Source organism: Lucilia sericata, unplaced genomic scaffold, assembly GCF_015586225.1.
Source record: "Lucilia sericata isolate MDLA Ls3-8-SP2 unplaced genomic scaffold, ASM1558622v1 Contig000126F_arrow, whole genome shotgun sequence".
Taxonomy (NCBI): domain Eukaryota; kingdom Metazoa; phylum Arthropoda; class Insecta; order Diptera; family Calliphoridae; genus Lucilia; species Lucilia sericata.
The window spans coordinates 86,926-107,622 of NW_023994158.1; the positions used below are offsets into that span (position 1 = coordinate 86,926).

Below are 20,697 nucleotides of genomic sequence, written 5' to 3' on the forward strand. Positions count from 1 at the left end.
ATCGAAACATAAGGGTTGTTGTCGCTGTCCGAGAATTTATGCTGCTGAATACTATTTATACTTGATTGTCCTGGACATACAATTTTTTATTGATATAGATGCATTATATATTCAAAGGTCAATTTATCCCTCCTATGGCAACTTCCATATACCTAACAAATCAACAATATCTTCAGATCTGTATAAGTTTGTTTTCTTATGATACATTAATGTACATATCTATACTAAAAAGTGCAAATATCTTATTAAGTAATTCATAATATTTCGCAAAATGACATTTTTCAACTAAATATTATAATATTTTAAAAATTTCCAAACATTTAGGTTAACCGGTTTTTTATACTTGGTTAACCGACAAATCGGTTTTCTAGAAATGGTAAATTTTCGGTTAACCGATAAACCGGTTTTTCCAAAAGTCGGTTATTTATAAACACTATACAAACTCCTTAATTACTCCAATGTCAAATATTATCCTGATCGGAACACCCGTTTCGAAATGCCAGAATAATTTCCAAAAATGTGACTATGCCCCACTGAGCATGAAGAACATATTATAGTTCTCTGCGAAATCACATGAAAAGATGATTTTATTCATGATGTTAGCATATTGGGTGCATTACCATACATACCGTCGGAAAGGTTAATTTGTCTATTTTCTCACTATAGGTTTTATAATGACTCACACATAAATAAGAATGCATCCCACTATGACAAAAAAGCTCTTAAAGGAAAAGATCTAATCTTTCTTTCGAGCCTAAAATAGAGAAAGAAAAGACGAAACCACTATTTTTTGCAAATGTTTTTTTTATCTTACATGATTTTTGTAATAGCAAATTATCGTTCTAAACTGATAACTTAAACGATATATTATGCTTGCGAAAATAAAAATTTATTTAAAGGAAAACAATATGTTGATTTCTATGAGTCAAGTCTTTTTCATCAAATATTTGATAGGTGTGAACGTACCTTTAAGATACGTTACATAGATAAGAAGAAACATCTACTATTGTATGTTTGGCAAAAAATTTCAAACTGTGACCCACTGTAACTCACAAAGTTCTTGACCGATCTTGTTGAAAAATTGTGTCCAAACTACTATCCAATAGGAGGCAGTAAAATTCCATCCCGATCGATAGACATCGGTTTCAAAAGTTGGGTGACTTAGCATGAAATCCCCATATGTATAATGCTAGTGGGTTTTCCTATGAAAAAGTAAATATGAAAGGTAAAGATTTGTTTTATTTATATTGCCTTTAGCGTAGCAAAGCACACTGGGTATAGCTAGTTTTTAATAAAATGGAATATTTGAGTAAAGGTTTATAAATATTTACAATAATCAATCGCTATGAGCAAATTTATATGAAAATTTACAGAAACAAGCTAATATTTAAACATGTAGATTGATATATTTTTCTATTATTTCTTTTGGAGAGTCTGAGTAACGACTTTTACATAGAAAGCAAATATGCAAACGTGACAAACCTTTTTATTTTTAATAACATTTCCGCATTTTTCTTTTGGATAATATAAATGTAATGACATTTCTGGATACAATTTGTTTTTCTGCATAATTTTGGAGTGAAAATTAGTTTTTAATAATAATGTTTATAAATATATTTAAGTTTTAGTTGAATTTGATCGAGCTGATGCCTAGAATGTAATTGGCTCATGAGGAACAGTGCATTCTCCAACTGTTACCCGGTACATTGCCATCTCTGAAATACCATGATAATGTACAAACGCAGCAGCAATAACCAAAATATGGAAAAGTTGGTGAGATTGAAACTAAAATTAAAAAACATTATGCAGTTTATAATGTTTAAATAATTTAATTATTATATCAACGTACCCACAAGTCGAATTTACCAGGAAACCATCGTTCCGGTACACGCAAAGCGTACAATAGTGCTCCTAGAATGTAAAGAAATCCTAAAAAAATAATAAATAATTAAATAAAATTATTTTGACAAAATAACAAATTAGTAATACCCATTAAAAGCAGCCAGCCCAGACTAGACTTGCTTATTTGAGTAAACCACCCTTCCATGGCACCATAGTGTATGGCTGGTATAATACCAGAAAGGCCAAAGCTCATAAAAACGCCTGCTCTTAGAGGTCGCAGAGCTGGTTCCGAAAACTTGTCCCACAAGGAAACAATTATCGATAAACTTCCCAGTACACATACAACTGATAGATAAATGACTTTTGGTTGATAGTGACAGTAAAATCCATAGTAAAGCCAAGGTACAAATGAACCCATTATAAGTAATGCTATTCCACAATAATCCAATCTGAGAAATAATACATAAACTATTATTACAATTTACTTATCGTCACCTCAATATAAAAAAGACGTATCTAACATTTATATTTCCAAAAAAATGCTTCAATTTTTTAGTATAATTCCATGAAATGCATTATTTTCAACTTATTCTTTTGTGTCAAATAAAAATTGATTTTAAACTGAATTTTTCTATCATCGAAACCCTCGATTTTAATATCCAATTTACACTACATCGAAATATAACATTTATGAGTTTTTGAGCCGAATCTAGTTGGTTTTAAATAGATTTCCCATACAAAACAAAATCTACAGCGTAAGTAGATTTCGGGAAAATCTACTCAAAACCTAATAGTTTTTGCTATGCAACTAGTTTTGTTGAATGGCAATATTATATATCAGGGACCGAAAATAATAATTATTTTTGAATTTTTAAATAAAACAAGTATATTCGGCTGTGTCGAATCTCATATACATACCATCAAACCGTATGCCGTAAAAGGAATGCTCCCCTATAAACATAAGGGTGATATTGGGAATATGGGTTAAGTTTATTATGGACCGATCTATTTTGAACTAACTAATATTAATTTTTAGAAACAAAAAATTTTTGTTCAATTTTTGAACCGTGAGCGTATGAGTAATTTTCTGAAGAGGAACTTATATGCGTTAATTATGAACCGATACTCATAAAATTTTTTACATAGATTTTGTTTTGTATTTTCATCGCTATACTCGATTTTTAAATCAGGAAAAGTCGTATTTTAATAACCAAACCTCTTTCCTGAAGGGAACCTTTTATATGGGCTAAGGTCAGTTATAGATCAGTCATCATTAAATTCGGAATGAAGAATTATGTTCTTAAGTATAAACTTTTTCATGTCGATTTTCATCGCTGTACTAGTAATTTTCTGAATCCTCCTCATCAAGTTTTCTGAAGAGGACCTTATATGAGGTGTACGGTCAATTATTGACCTATCATAACTTTTTGTAGACCGATTTTGCTTCATATAAAACTTATTTATATTGCATATCATCGCCGTACTCGCATTTTTATGCCAGTAATTAGCGTTAAAGGTTATTTCTGAAGGAGGATTATATGGGGGGTTGGGAGTGTTACCGACACATTCCGCATGAAATTCGGTAACAAGATTAACGTTCGTATAAAAGTTTCTTATGTCGAATTTTATTACCGTATTTCATAACTCGCGTTTTTAAGCCAGCAATGATCGTTTAAGTAATTTTCTGAAAGGAACCTTATATGGGGGTAGGATCAATTATGAACCGATCCACATATAATTTGGTAAAGAGTTTTTGGCTCGTGAGGAACTTACTTGTGTCAGATTTTATCGCTATACTCGTATTTTTTTAACCAGTAATGAGCGTTAAAGTAATTTTCTGAAGGGACCTTTTTATGGTCGGAAGTCTCAATTTTTGACCGATCCTTCTTTGGCTCGCATAAAACTTATCTGTGTTGAATTTCGTCACTATATTCATATTTTTAAGCCAATAATGAGCGTTATAATCATTTTCAGAAGGGGACCTTATATGGGGGGTTGGGTCACTTATGGGCCGATCTTAAAAAAATTGGTAGAGAGGTTTTGGCTCGTAAGAAACTTACGTGTGTCGTTCATCGCTTTATTCGTATTTTTAAGCCAGTAATGAGCGTTAAAGTCATTTTTGAAGGGGGTAGGGTCAATTATGGACGCTCGTACATCAAATCCGAAGAAATACACCTAGCCCTCTACCACTCCTGTTGTGCGCTCCTTAACCAGTGCCTCAGGTGCGCTCCTTAACCTCCGGTCGACCAGACTAGAACACTAACCTACCGGAGGCTAAATTTTAAGAAAATGTCATGGTTTTTAATTTTTTTGGATTTTTATTTTTTTAGCAGAAAAAAAGTTACCTTTTTGACTTAAAATTTTTTAACAAAACAAAAAGTTATTTTTTGACTAAGCATATGCGAAATCGAGCATTAAATGTAAGCGGTTTAGATTTGAAGAAAGATTTCAAACGAAATCTGCCATAATTCGATGTAGTGTAAATGGGGTATTAATTAGATTTCTTTTAAATGTTATACTGCATTAACACAGTCATGTTTCTAACGTATTTTTTGAGAATGATGATGAATCTACCCAGATGCACATTTAATATTTGAAAAATTTGGATAATTCGTTAAATTCTACGAGTATTGCCCGAATATAAATTTTAAAAATAAATTTTAATAAAATTATTATACTCCGATTTATAGTGAAATCAATATTGCAAAAAATAATACTATATGACGGTTTTAGACGTTATTTGCATCTACGTGTGACCGTGCTCGACAGCATTTACGTCAACATGTTAAACAACAAAATAACTAAACACGAATGTGCACTGAAAAATTCCTGTTTGTTCACATTGAAAAACAATCTCAAAAGTTGTAAAATTTTTTAAAAAATTTATAGTTTAAAAGTGTTTTCTATGTCAATTGTGATTAAATATATTTTGTTTGTGTTTATTGGTTGTTTTTTTCATTCACCGCACACAGCTTCTTTCGACAGATGGGAGTATTTCACAATCACAAATTTGTTTGTTTTGTTTTCGTATTGTTGTAGGAACGCCAAAATCGAAGAATATCGTTTATATTTACAAAAGTAATTGACCAAAAATGAAATTTTGGATTTGAGTAGACTATAGTCTCCTAATTTTATTCCAGTAAATGGCTTATTGATATTTCATGTAGTTTTGTAGGAAATGGCTTCATAGCTTAAATGAAAAAAAAAAAGATTTTTCACGAGACTTTTATGGCTACCAAATTCCGCTTAGATAATATAATATCTGGGAAATTATATTATTTTTCTGAAAGATGGATCCAAGTAGAACAAGAAATTTGCCAAACACCTCCAAAATCTTGAAGTACAGATAAAAACGGTGTTTCGTACCTTTAAGCACTTATAAGTTAAATCTGAACAGACTTTAAGTTTCTCCACGGATTTAGAAAGAAGTTGAGGCCTTTATATAACGTTTAAGTAACCTGGAGAGATATGTGTGAGCTTTTTCTACAATTTTTTTATAACTCTCAGATAGAGAGTTTTTCATAGAAATATAAATTTTTTATTTGATTTAATAGCAATAAATATTATATTTTATGCAATTTAATGAAGTAATAAAAACCAAATTGTTGAAAAAGCAACAGATTATAAGGTTTTGGTCCAAAATCAATGTTATATGGTTAAACACGGCAATAAAATTTATAAAATAAGAATCATAATGAGCGATTTAAAATATTTTGGCGGATTTGTGGTAAGCATGTCCAAATTAGTAAAAACACTTGTTTTGCGACAGAAAATTATCCAAAATAATAGAGCAATTTTTGGATAAGATAGAGAGTTTTGCATTCAGATTTTTTCTTTTTTTAAGATAGAGAAATTTAAAAATTGCTATAAAATTGCCAAAAAAAATATTTTTTTCTTTAAAATTATGTCACTGATGCAGGATAGTTTGCTGGATATTTTGCCATCAAAATCTTATTTTCATGAAAATGACAGATAGAGACTATTGAATATAGTCCCTCGATATATGTTATTATAAAGGCTTCTTGCTTTCTAAATCCATTGAGAAACTTAAAATCGGTTCAGACTCGACTAAGTTACTGACTTATAAATGCTTAAAGAGAGCTGATGCTCGTTTTTTTAACTGTTTAATGATTAATTATTATGAAATTTTTTAACAAATAAATAAATAAATTCTTAAAGGTAGGAAAACCCGGTTTTTACTCGTATCTTAAGATTTTGGCGAATTTCAAAAAGAGATTCTTGTTCTACTCGGATCCACCTTTATTATTAATTTACGATCCATATCTTCCTGTTGTTGGGCATTGTGGATTGCAGGATATACTTGAAGAGTGTGGCGTGACTGACAGTGTCGAAGGCCTTCGACAGGTCAAGAGCCACTAGGACGTCCTTCACAGGGTCTCTGCTGATTTAAGCCTTGTGAGATATGAGTGGCAAATGGCTGTGGTGGTGCTGTGCATTTTGCAGAAGCCATGCTGGTGACGAACTGCTGTTAGGTGGCTAGATAGTGTCTCTGCAATGATGACAATTGGATAGGTCTGGACAAAATGACGGGTTTGTAATGTGAAATCATACAAATGATAAAATCCGATTAAAATCCGAAAGCATTGTAAAAACAGGGTTTAATTTCAGCACTCGAGAAAAAATTGCTGGCTTAACCAGGTACTTTTGTATAAATTGGACTTCATTTACTATTTACAATCATGTAGATAAATGTTACTTAATATTTTTAATAATTTTTCCTATCATGGAATAATAATTTAATGTTTTTTTTATGTCAAACGTATAGAAGCAACTTAATTTTTATCATATCTGTGCAAAAATAGTAATAGTATTAGATACGTCTTTTTATATTAAGATGGCTATACATATTTATATAATATACGATTAACTTTATCCAATTTCATATAGAGAAATGGTAAACTTGTAGCAATAAAGTGAGTACAATGTGCTCATAAATAGTGATAGATAGATGAACGGATGCATCCCACATTAGTTGTTCACTTATTATTAACCTGTTTTTTCTGAATTGGGTGATTACGTTCACACTAAAGATTTGGAGCGGATATACTTACTTAGAAAAAAGTCTTCCAATTTCTACGGAATGACAACTTAATGTATGAAAAGCAAACGAAAATCCTAAACATATAATGGCGCCAGCGAAAAATGCCCCAAAAATTAACTTCTCTTGCACTTGTATTTCGACCGAAGGACGTGATAAAAAGTAGCAGGCCACTCCTATGAATGCAACACAACCTAGTAAATGTGTCCAAATATTTCCAGTTTCAGTGTGTAAACGAAAAATAGATTTGAAACATGCACCGAATGATGGTAAAGGAGGACGATGACCACGGTGCAAAAAGTCATTATCTTGAAGCCATTTGGGTAAATTTTTGTAGTGGCATACTTTCCAACTAGCCTCCCACACCTATTCGTGTAAAAGACGAAATATATAAATAAATTAATTAAATTGTGTTAAGAAAATATTACTTTAAAACAAACCTTTCGGACAAATTCTTCTGCTTGTTCTGCAGCATTATGAGCTAAAGCTCCCAAATCAATTTCATCTGACAAAACGCCAGCTTTTAAGACCTCTGTCATCTGTAAATACAAATATGTTTATATACATACCTTGTACTAACTTAATGATATAATTTAATTTAATCACATTATTAGTAATATGCTGATGATCTCTTTACCTCATTCATGTTTTATCAAACATGAAAAAGCCGAATGTCGGGACATTTCATAGTTAAAAATTATTGTAAAACTTACTTCTGCTTCAATAAGTTGAGTATCCTCAGGTGTAGAGGGCAAAGGGCATCCAGCGTCATCCTCCTCTGCTAAAACGTCATCATCCTCAAGCAAATCTAAATCATTAGCACACAATGAGTCCTCATGTCCCCAACCACGGCGTTTTCTTAAAATCATTTTCACATCATCAAATATATATTCATCATCGTCATCGCTCCGAATTCCTTTTTCATTCGCATTGTTTTCTGCGCACGAGTGAACTGGAGAGTCAATATCACTATGAGGTTCATTGACTCGCACTTCAGAATAGTTCATCATTGAGGTATTGCGCTGCAACATATTTGTTGAATGTTCCGCTTCCATTTATAAAAAATGCGCTTTATTAAGCTAAAAAAAATTATTACTTTGTAATTAAAACAATAAGTTTATGGTAAGGCGTGCAAAATATCCAAATAAGTATTTTTATAGTATGTTTATTAATTCAACTATTTTGTTTCAAGTTATTTATAAATAATTTATTGCAAAAACTTGAAATTTTTACTCCAAAAATTATACTAAACTAGCTATAACCAGTGTGATTTGCTACCCTCATCGTAATGGAGTAAAATAAATATTATTGTAAATTTTCAATCAATCCAATATGCATTTATGTATATCTGCAATATCAAAAAGTCTCCTTATATAGATTATCATACAGGATCACTATTTCATAGATTTTCAATAAATAATGATTGATTCTAGTCTCAATATTACAGGAAATTTAGTCCTTTTTTAAAAATTTTCGTTAAATCAGGACACTACGTGTTTCATTTTATGTTTATATGTATATTCAATACTTTAGAAATCTCAAAAAGCACCAGTTGAAGTACGAAAAAATACCAAAAGACATTTTTTATTTATTTATTCATTCATTCAAGTAATAAGCCTATGTTAGATGGCCATAACATAAGGAGTGAGATCGAAAAATTCTTAACATACATATCGTCACCTGAAATGCAAAAAGGCGTAACGACCAAAAAATTTAAAATCCACTTTTTGATTGAAAATAGCCCATGGCATCAAAATACATATTGTTGCAAATTTTTAGAATCCTATTGTCAAAAATACCGACTTTATTGAAGTGAAATTCAAAAGAGCGTAACAACAAATTAGTCATTTCACAAATAAGCAACATAATAAACAATGTCTGGCGGTACAGTTATAATAAAACGTGTTTATCGATGAAAATATCGTTTTTATAACAAAAATAACTTTCATTTTATTTAGTTTTTTGTCTCTCCTGTAAAATTTTTAAAAGTGTTGTTACGCTCTTTTGCATTTCAGGTGACGATATACATATGTTAATAGCAACGAAACCACTAAACTTACAGTTTTAAATTTGATTGAAATTGTTATTACAATTCACAAAAAAAAATATGTTTATCGTTTTAATCACTAGTGATGAAATTTTGAACCATTTTCGGAAACCCTTCCATTAACGTTTTTATAGTCCTTTCTGTCACTTTTGCTCGAACAGGTAGTCCATCTCCATTTAAAGGGCATGTTTACCATAGTGACAGGATGCCAAGTCAGGCCAAAGTCAGTTTGGAGGATTTGCCTCTCTTGGTACAAATACCACATTATTGTTCTTGTACCACTCAAGGGCTTGTTTACCATTGTGACAGGATGCCAAGTCAGGCCAAAAATTATTGTGATAAATTTATTGAACAGACTGAAGAAAATAAATTATTTATAAAAATAATTTAAAATGCAACAACTACTTAGAACAATTAATATAAGTAGTTATATACAAATGCAGGAGTAAATTATGGATATTATATAATTTACATTCTCTTCTCAACAAAAATAAGTGGACACATTATGAAGTCTTTTGAATGTAAGCAGCCTTTTTTGTAAACATTCCTTGATGTAAATTTCGGTATTTATAGAGCCCTGACTAACCGGGCTGATTTCCTACCGAATGTGTTGGGAGCTCTTTTGATAATGCTTTCTATATTTTTGGCTTTAGAAACATCATGTGGAACATTCATTCTACCTGTACCAGATTTTCTATCAAAGGACAAGTTCTCCCGGTACTGTTTAATAACATTGGAAACAGTTTGACAGCAGACCTTTGAATGATTGACCAACTTTTTGTAGGATCAAGTTGGGTTTTGTTGAAAATATTTAAAAATGTTTTACGCACTTTTTTCTGGTAACTTATTTTAATCAGATTAACAAATTAATATAATTGACATTAAACATAATAACTGACATGTTTTACAAAGGTAACTTGATCAAAAAAAAAAAAAAATCAAATAATACTTGGGTTGAAAGTTTAAATGAAAATGTAGGAATTTATTTATGATCAATCATACATGGGAGTAGTTAATTATATCCACTAATTAATTGACGATTTCATTAGCATTACATTGAAAAAAATTATAATTATTTTTTTTCATTAGCATTATTTTGTCTAATGGTAATGGTTTTTAATGAAACGATTTCATTAGTAATTATTTAAAAATAAATTTTCATTACCATTATTCAATGGATTTTAAAAATGTTCGAACATTAGTTCGAATTTCGAAATTAATTTCGAATATCCGAACATTATAATGTATTGTCATTAGGTGAAATCATGTATGCCAAATTTCAGCACATTCGGACTAGAAGAACTAGTTTTAACAGCTTTAAAAATTTTTCGAACACGAGTTCGAATTTTCGAAATTTTTTTATCTAGGTTTTATGACACAGAGATTAATTTAAAAACATAAAAAAAATTTCGAAAATAACTTCGAATTTTCGAACTTAATTTCGAATATTCGAACATATTATTGTATTGTGATCAGATGTACTTATGACTGCAAAATTTCAGCCAATTTGGGCTACGGGAACTGGTTTTAAAAGCTTTCAAACCTCGAATCTTCGAAAAATTTTCCTTAATATATTTTTCGACAATTATAAATACTAATTAAATTCGTTTTTGAAAATTCATTATCAAATTCATTACCATTATCAAAAAAAGTTATAATGAAAAAAATATAATTTTCATTAAATGGTACTTAAAATATTTTTCATTACAATTTTTTCTATAAATGGTAACGAAATTTTAATGCTTAATGAAAAATTCCCATGTATGTGATCAATACAGTTCAATTTAATTGTTCTATGGTTAATTTATATTGTTTATTATCTTTTTCAGCCTGTTTTTCTAAAACAATTTAGTTTTCACACGAACATTTCATTTTATTACCATCAAGTTTAAAATTAGGTTTTTATAAAACATATTATGGCATCATTTTCGTTATTTTTTAGACAAACGAAAGGCCTTTGCCTATTTTCCTTCGTTTTTTATGAACGAATTCATTTTCTAAAAACCAAAAATATATGGAAAAATAAAGCTCTTTCGTTGCCACTCACATGAAAATTTATTTTTTCGTTACAAAAACGTAAAGCCAATTTCGTTCGTTATTTTTAAGAACGAAGACAAATTTTCATTTTAGAAAAACAGGCTGTTTAAATAATTTTGTTCTTAAATTTTTCTTTTTATAATTATTCATTTTGTGTTGAGAGAATCATTGTAAAGTAGAATTAGAAGAATTTTTCGATCGCACTTATTACTTAGTAATTATCACCTAAGCATAAATATTTAAAATGAAATATATATGAAATTTGAAAATATGCGCACATTTTCAAATTATTCCCTTTAGACTAGGCCACTATCGGGCCTTTCAAAAAAAAAATGGTTCACTGAGTATATTATTTTTCAGTGTTCAGAAACTCAGCCTCAGGACGTAATTCCTGAGAATTTTCCAATCAGTGTTAGTCAGGAATGTTATTTCCGGAATAACATCACTTCCATGATAGATGGATCTAACTTCGACAAGTGGCAAAGAAAGTGCTCCAGAGTTTCACTGTCCTCTCCTCGGCCAATTTTGTATAGATGTGTCCACTCAGAATACCTACCATCATACTAACTTCAGACTTGCTCATTTTGAGGAGATTTATCGTCTTGTTCTCATCAGGGTCACCCATAGGATCTTTGTGGTTCTACCAACCGTTTCATTATTATTTTTCTTATATTTCTGTTTCTGGGTCTTCAATATAGAACCCCAACCCACTTTATACCCCAATTTTGAGCCATTCATATAACACCGGATTCCTACTGGTATTTGCTCTAATGTTCCGCTTGACCAAGACATTCTATCTGGGATCAGCGTTTCAAAGTTTCCGACATATTCTGTGTCTGGTATGCGATCGGGCACGTCCGATGATTGTGTATTACCTTCCAATGTGTCCAGTATACATTGATGACATGTCCTATAACCGCTTTTGGCCAGTTCGTCTAAAGTAAAGAGACGTTCGACTGTAAGCGCCGCCTCATATCCTAAATATGTTTCAATGGGTGGAATATCTAGCAATGTTTCCAGAGCCTTGGTTGAAGTAGTACACATGGCACCACTTATACACAAGCAGCATGTACGCTGAACTCCCTGTAGTAGTTTGATATTACACTTTTTGTCCAAAGCAGTCCACCAGATTATTGAAGCATAACCTAGAATTGGTCTAATTACACTTTTATAAAGACAATTTGTCATAGTAGGACTAAGACCCCATTTCTTCCAAATATCGCCCAGCACCGATGTGCCTTGTTGATCCTATCGTCTATGTGGTGTCTCCATTTTAATTTCCGGTCGACATTTACACCTAAGTACTTAACTTTGTCTGTGTCACCGGTATCTTCTTGACCTGGAAGCAGGGTTCAATAAAAGTAAACATTTTTGTTTTTCTTGTGAAGAGACAGATTTCTGTCTTCGCCGGGTTAACATTGAGGCCTCTCGGTTGAGCCCAGCTCAAGGCCGTATTCAGAGCCTCCTCAGCTCTTCTACACAAGTAATTTGGATCCTTTCCCTTTAAAAGTATTAAGACATCGTCTGCATAGCAATGTATCATGCGACATATCACTATCTAAGTTTGTGAAACAATCCACCTCAAATGACGTCTTTCTAAAACTATATTTGGAGAAACAACATTATCTTATAATTGAAGGATGGAACTTCTTGTTTACAGATGGATCAAAAAGCACAAATGATTCAACATCATATGCTGTTATTGGTTATAGTGATGATAAAATTATAAGTTTAAAAAATCTTCCCAACTTCACATCAATTTTTGTAGCTGAGGCCGCAGCTATATTAAATGCAATCTATATTGCAAGCAAAATGGAATTTAAGACAGTTATATGTACTGATAGTCTATCGGTGGTTAATTCAATATGTAACACAGCCTCATTCAAATGGAACATTATTAATGAAATCCGTGATCTCTTAATAAAGTATGGGCACAAAGTTAAAATTATGTTGATCCCAGGTCATGCAGACATAAAAGGCAACATAAAAGCTGATGAAGCAGCAAAATTTGCTAATATGGCTCCTATAGTTATGGAGTACAGAATGGAAAGGACAGACATCCGCAATATGATCAATGACTACATTCGTAAAAAACAAATCATATCATGGTGCGGTTATTATCATCCCCACTATAAAGAACTCAACATAAATTATGTCCCACCCCAATATTTTACCAATGTAAAAAAACATCAAATTCAAATCTTTTGCCGTCTCCGTCTTGGACATACTACTGCTACACACAACCATATCCTTCGAAATGAACCTGCTCCCTCCTGCAGCAAATGTGGACTTTTTCTCAACATCAATCATATCCTGTCTGAACGTGCCTATTATCAACCTCTAAGAAATAATATTTTCGGAAACAATCACGCCAAAAAACTGTTGGAAATACCAAATAAGGATAATATAAATAAAATCAGCTATTTCATTAAAAAAATGAATATAATCATTTGATCCTTCATCATCATGCTTCTTAATCTTTTGGTTCTTCATCATATACCTTAAAGTAATAAACAATGTATAAATGTTACAATAATGTAATTATTTTATATAATAATGTTCATCAAAGAGCTGATGGCCTTAGTTGCTAATGCTCCTAAATTTTGACATATTAGATTCTGTAATTTACTTATAAATCTAATAAATAATAATAATAATAATAATAATAATAATAATAATAATAATAATAATAATAATAATAATAATAATAATAATAAAAATAATAATAATAATAATAATAATATATATATATATATATATACCATTGAGTTGCAAAATTTCAATATTTGGCAACTCAAGCCCTCCTCGAAAGTTAAAAAGGGACTTAAATATCGTGGAATTTTGATGAATTTATAGAATAATGCTAAACTAAGTTAAATTTAACACAAAAAGTTCACAAAATTTATATTTTTTGAAACTTCAGAATGTGGTACGTTGATTACTGTTTTGTAATTGCTACTAATACAGAAATATTACGATTTATTGTCAAAAATAAAACAAAAAATTCTAATAAAAAGAAACAAAATGTATATTTTTTTATTTTAAGTATTATCCCTTTTGTGAAAAATAATAAAAGTGAAGATTGTATGTGACATTTTGATACCATTATTCTACTAGATCAAATTCCTCCAACTTTAATATCTCTGCCGAGGTCTGAATTTTAAAAATTTTGATATTTGTTGAACTTTTAATATTAAATTTAAATTATTTCAGCATTATTCTATAACATTCCTTTTCATTTCAGTCCATTTTAAACTTCCGAGATTGAATTTAACTGACAAATATTGAAATATTGCTCGAAATTTGGCCCAAAACTCTGTAGATTATCATTATCAGTAGATAGATATAAAACTTTTTCATCTCAAAATATTTTCAAAAATTAATTTTATAGATAATTTAACGTTTTGAAAAAAATTCATTGTTTCTTAATCTTATTTGAGAAATTTTGAAAGTGGCACCTCCGATTCAGCTGTCTGGTGCTATACGGAAAGTAAAGTTTTGAAAATACAAATTTGAACATCAAAGAATAAAGTAAAAAGGATATTTTTATATTAAAAATGTAATTTATTATTAAAAATTTTTAAAGAAAGAATTGAAAAATGCGATTTAAAAAATAATTTTTATGGGGGTGCTAATGTTTTGACCAATGAAATTTTGAAGAATATAAATATTATTTGGAATTTTTTCTTTAATAACTAACATACAAATTTATTGTTACAGTTTTTTAAAGACCTACCAAAACTATAAACAAAAAGTGTAATATCTTTCAAATTTGCCTTCTTTTTTTATATATATATATATAATATTTTTAGTCATAAGCCATACATTATGCAATTAAATCTTTGGTCCTTTTGAGTTCCAAACACCTTTATGGAATAGATTAGTTACTAGTGTAGTTCGTAATGAATCCCAATCGGATTTAAAGCTATTCGCTCCTGCAATGTTTTCTAAAACGGCGAGTTCCGACCCAGCGCTTCAAAATGCCGAACAGCATCTCTAAGGGATTTGAGTCAGGAGATTTTGATGAGCTATCAAAGAGTTTGGGTTCTATCAACCGATAACTACTCTTTGATCAACTTTGCCAAAGATTTTGGTTCATTATTATGCTGAAAATCGCAATAAAGTAAGTTGTTCTGTTCGGTGTACTCCATCATATGATTCATTTTGTTGGCGAAAAACGTCCCAAAAACAATCCAACTTTGTTTGTGTTTCAACATCAGGACTAACTCTTCTCTTCAAAAAACATGGCCACAGCCTTAAATTTTTGCTCTCCATTCATTATTGGGCCTTTACTAAAAGGGTATGTTATAATATTTCCTTCAGCCTTAGAGCCTCGCATACTCTATCTGAATTGAAGAAGGAAAATGTGGACCCGTTTGTAAATAAAACTGTTTTTTATTAGTCATGCGTAATCTATTTCAATATTCTACCCAAAATTGTACAAAATTTTTAAAAAAATTGAATTTCTTTAAGTAAACTCTGTACCATGTCACTGCGGGATTCATATGCGGTTACATCATCGTATATTAAAGACTTAAAAAAGCATGAAGGTCAAACAATTAAGATTGTGGGCAAGATTTTTGGTGAGTAGAGTAAGTCCTGATGTTAAAATACAAATAAAATTGGATTGTTTTGCTTTCTGGGAAATTTTTGACCAACAAAATGAATCATAGGATTAAGTACATTGAACACAGAACTTACTTTATTGCGATTTTCGGCATGATAATGAACCAAAACATTTGGCAGAGTTGATCTAAGACTAGTTATCGAGTAATAGGACCAAAATTCTTTGATTGTCCATCAAAATCTCCTGACTCAAGTCCTTTAGAGATGCTGTTCGGCATTCTGAAGCGCTGGGTCGAAACTCGCAGTTTTAGAAAACATTGCAGCTGGCGAATGACTTAAAATCCGATTGGGATTCATTACGAACTACACTAGTAACTACTCCATAAAGGTTTTTGGTACTCAAAAGGACCAAATATTTTCTTAAGAAAATCAAAAAGTTGCTTAAGTTTCGAACAGCTATTTATGGTGTTAATTCAGTTATTACTTTCTTGTAACTAATAGTGAAATAGTGAAAAGTTGCTTAGGTATATATATATATATATATATATTTGAAAAATTTTTAATATAAATTTTTTTGTGAAAAATTTTGATTTTTAATTAAATATTTTTATAATTTATTTATTTAACTTGTTCTCCAATTTTTATAATCGTTATTTTAAATATTGAAGAAATTTATATAAAAATATATACATATATATTTTTTTATATTTATATACAAAATCTATTGTTCAAAATAATAGGAGTATTCGATTTTAGTTCAACTATTTTTTAAATAAAAACAAAAACGAAAGCACTTTCATCTAAAATATTATTAATTAATGTGTGGCAGTACAACATCAGTAATTTTTGTAAAGATTTTATTTAGAATTTGGGTATATGAGCCTCCGGAACTTAATGTCTTTCCGACAACGGTTTTGAGGGGCTTGATGACACATGCCGTGGCCGATTACCAACAAATATGCAGTAATTTATTCAGAAAGCCTTAAAAGATGTTATAGGCAAGGTCTTTTAACGTTTTGCTTAGAATCAGTAAGTCGACAAACATGTAATGGCCTACTTCCTATGAAACGAGCTTCCACCAAATTTAGAATCAATAATGTTTTCATACGACAACACCGCCATTTTATCAAATTTGTTTATTGGGATACGAGAGCATATCTTGGGCTAATATGTGTACCTACAACATTTGGGGTACGATACCATTTTACAATTTATTAGACCATACCCTTTTTGTCAAGACCCATCATGAATCATTCCTATTATACAACTTCCTTGAAAGTTGGTTAGAGCTTAATATTTTTTGATTAATGAACTTCCAATATATTTTCTGAATTCATTTAGATTTAAAAATATAATTTGTTGTCGTATTCATGCATTAAAAATTCATCCATTTATAAAACCACCTCTAAATGTGTTACTTGGCACACTTTATGGGTTTCACTATATGCTTTATGGTTTGAAATTCAATATTAATCACGATGGTTAATAACTACAATTTGGCATAGTTTCACTAATTTGAACAGATTTAATTTTCGTCAATTCTGACATTTTCTTTCATGATTTTAAATGAAATACTTGTGAACTGACCGTAATGTCAAAATGCAACAAGAAGTATATAAAAGCAGTGATTTTAAGTAATTTATTTTCCAATCACAATTTAATAAGTTTTTTTGCCTCTTTTATAGGTTCTTATTTACACCAGTCTCCATATGCTTAAATTTCATATTTTTATGTTCAATATTATAGAAAACTTACAAAGTACCTTTTAAAGAACGTAAAAGTACCAAAAAGTCCTAATTTACTACGGGATCTATATGCTTAATTTCATGCTCCTAGGTTCAATATTATAGAAAACTCATTTACTCCGGGCTCTACATGTTTAATTTCATGTTTTTAGGTTAGTATGTTACTGAAACTACCAATTTCTCCAATTTTATTAAAATAGGGTCAATGAGTTTTCTCCCTCTTGATGTAATAATTTTATTCCAAAAAGTTGCAATATCGTAGTGGGAGCCTATCATTAATTATTCGTTAACATGTACAAATCAATACATAGGACACCGCTTATTTTTTTAAAAGAACGACGATAAGCTTTAAAATGTTTTGATGTTTTGTAATGACACGATAATCTAAAATTCGGGTTAATAGTTGTGATGAAAATACTGCATCTTTTTTCATTCTTCTTTTTTTGCTGGGTCAATTTATATTCTCATGCATGAGAATATTGTCTTTTCGGTTGCTTATCAGGGCGAAGCTACCCCACCAGTTTATTGTACCATTTTTATAAAGTAAAACACTTTTGTGTCATAATAAAATGTTAATATACTTTATCACATTTAAGATTAAGTAGTTAAAATTTAGTTTGTCATGTACCATATATGGTACAATATGCATTTACGAGATAATCTTTACTGCACTTGCTTTAAATTTTTTTCCCTATGCGAACTTTGGAACGATGTGTCATTATAAATAAAGAACCATAGCTTCACATTGCAGGTAATGTACATACATTCATACATATGTACATAATCATGATATGTTTATATTAATGTTGCCGATAATTTAAGAAAAATCAATGGAAATTTCAATAAATTTACAACATGTAATATATGTATATAAATTGTATGTACTAAACTATTTTACAATATCCTCGAAATTTAATTTACAACATGTAATATATGTATATAAATTGTATGTACATAAACTATTCTATATTTTACAAATTTATGGAAATGAATGCAAAATGCAGTCTATACAGCGTTTAAACAAATTTCTTACAATAATTTAATTTACTAACCGTCGGTAACACGAGTATGTGATATATTGTACTTCAAATTCTAATAATCTTATTCACTTATGGTTATATAAAATAATAACTAAGATATTTATTACACGACTAAACAAATTTTCCTTAGTTGTTAAAAAATGGTGTTGTAAACAAAATATGACAGGGTGACTTGAAGTAAAATAATTTGATTAAAAAATGTTGCCATATATGATAGTTATTGAGACAGTGTTGACAAACATGCGAATTTCACTTGTAACCCGTAAATACTAGGGTTCTATAAATCGACTTTCGAATAATCGACTTTTTGTCGAAAAAAGTCGAAAAGTCGAAGTCGACTATTTTGTTCCAAAAAAGTCGATAACTCGACTATCGTCTGTGAAAAAAGTCGAAAAGTCGACTTTGTTAATAAAAGGCGAAAAAAGTCGAAAAGTCTGAAAGTCGAAAAAAGTCGAATAAAGTCGAAGAAAGACGAAAAAAGTCGAAAAGTCGTAAAAAGTCGAAAAAAAGTCGGAAAAAGTCGAAAAGTCGGAAAAAGTCGAAAACTCGAAAATTGTAGAAACAAGTCAAAAATAGTCGAAAATTTAAAAAAAGTGGAAAGAAAGTCAAAAACTCTAAAATAGTCGGAAAAACTCGAAAAAAGTCAAAAAATAGTAGGAAAAAAGTCGAAAAAATAGTCGGAAAAAAGTCGAAAAAAGTCAAAAACTCGAAAAAAGTCGAAAAGTCTAAAAGTCGACTATATATAAAATATTTTAATTAAATGAAAGAAGTCGAAAATCGTATGTATGTATGTATGTATGTATGTATGTATGTATGTATGTATGTATGTATGTATGTATGTATGTATGTATGTATGTATGTATGTATGTATGTATGTATGTATGTATGTATGTATGTATGTATGTATGTATGTATGTATGTATGTATGTATGTATGTATGTATGTATGTATGTAGTATGTATGTATGTATGTATGTATGTATGTATGTATGTATGTATGTATGTATGTATGTATGTATGTATGTATGTATGTATGTATGTATGTATGTATGTATGTATGTATGTATGTATGTATGTATGTATGTATGTATGTATGTATGTATGTATGTATGTATGTATGTATGTATGTATGTATGTATGTATGTATGTATGTATGTATGTATGTATGTATGTATGTATGTATGTATGTATGTATGTATGTATGTATGTATGTATGTATGTATGTATGTATGTATATATGTATGTATGTATGTATGTATGTATGTATGTATGTATGTATGTATTATTCGATTATTCGACATTTTCCAAAAACTGGCATTTGAATAGTTCGAATAGTTGATATTTGAAACGGTTGATATTTTTCAAATTTAAAAAAAACTGGTTAACCGGTTTTTCATTATCAATAAAAATGTCATTTTAAAAATGCAAAAATGTAAATTTATGTGTAAATTCGTTTATAAAAATGGCCTAAACTGATTTTAACATGATTTTTAAAAGATTATAACTTAAAATTTAGTCGTAAGATTTACATTATAAAAAAGGGGGACACCTATTCTAAAATCTCTTAGTTTTTTGACAAAACTTTATGTAATTCGTACAGATATTTTAACACTTTCATAAAATTTCAGACCCAAATTTAAAGTATTCTTCCATTATTATTGTAATTGGAATATAATCTAAATATAACTTAAAACAAAATGTTATCAAACAATTTCGTATTAATTTTACAAATAAAATTTGTTAAAAAATTAGAAAAATCCAAAATAGTAACAATCTCAATATTTTGTTAATTGTAATGAAAAACAACAAAAACGTTCATTTAAAAAAAAATTGGGGAAAATTAAGTGCCGAACTTTAAAAAAATCTTATTCTTGAGTTAAAAAATAATTTTTTTGATACATATCCCACTCGCATCCCATTATGGGACTTTATAGTCTAAGCTTTCTTCTGAGCAAAAAAAATAAAAAAAGGAAGTTTTTTGAAAAAAAAAATACAAAAAAATTAATTTTTTTTTGAAACAATGAAGATAAAGCTATCTGAACTCCTTTGGACAAATTTTGCTAGGACCAATAGGTGAAAAGTTACACTCATTTGAATAAAACCCTATATGACGAAAATGTCCAACTTTGACCCTCTAATTCCTGCAGTTCGTGACCAATAGAGCTGTGTATGGCCTACTATCCAATAGTACTAACCGTGGTGAAAATTTCATCCAAATCGGATGACATCGATTTTAAAAGTTGGGTCACTTGGCACGAAATTGCCCATATACAAAAATGTTTAATAAATAACAAGTAGTAACCCAGAAATATTGAATTTACTTTGTTTTTAATATTTTAGTATATTGTTAAACGATCTCTTA

General features: G+C 29.8%; 1 protein-coding gene across 1 annotated transcript; it reads right to left on the bottom strand.

The window, feature by feature from the left end:
• Nucleotides 1-1,385: 1,385 nt before the first annotated feature.
• LOC119600888 (adiponectin receptor protein) lies at nt 1,386-18,513 on the bottom strand. Its single transcript, XM_037951457.1, has 7 exons — nt 18,349-18,513; nt 7,615-7,980; nt 7,342-7,440; nt 6,915-7,267; nt 1,990-2,291; nt 1,850-1,929; nt 1,386-1,785 (listed from the first exon to the last, which is right to left on the bottom strand). The coding sequence occupies exons 2-7, from the start codon at nt 7,954-7,956 to the stop codon at nt 1,651-1,653; spliced, it is 1,311 nt and encodes a 436-aa protein (XP_037807385.1). The 5' UTR covers nt 7,957-7,980; nt 18,349-18,513; the 3' UTR covers nt 1,386-1,650.
• Between the last annotated feature and the right edge of the window lie 2,184 nt (nt 18,514-20,697).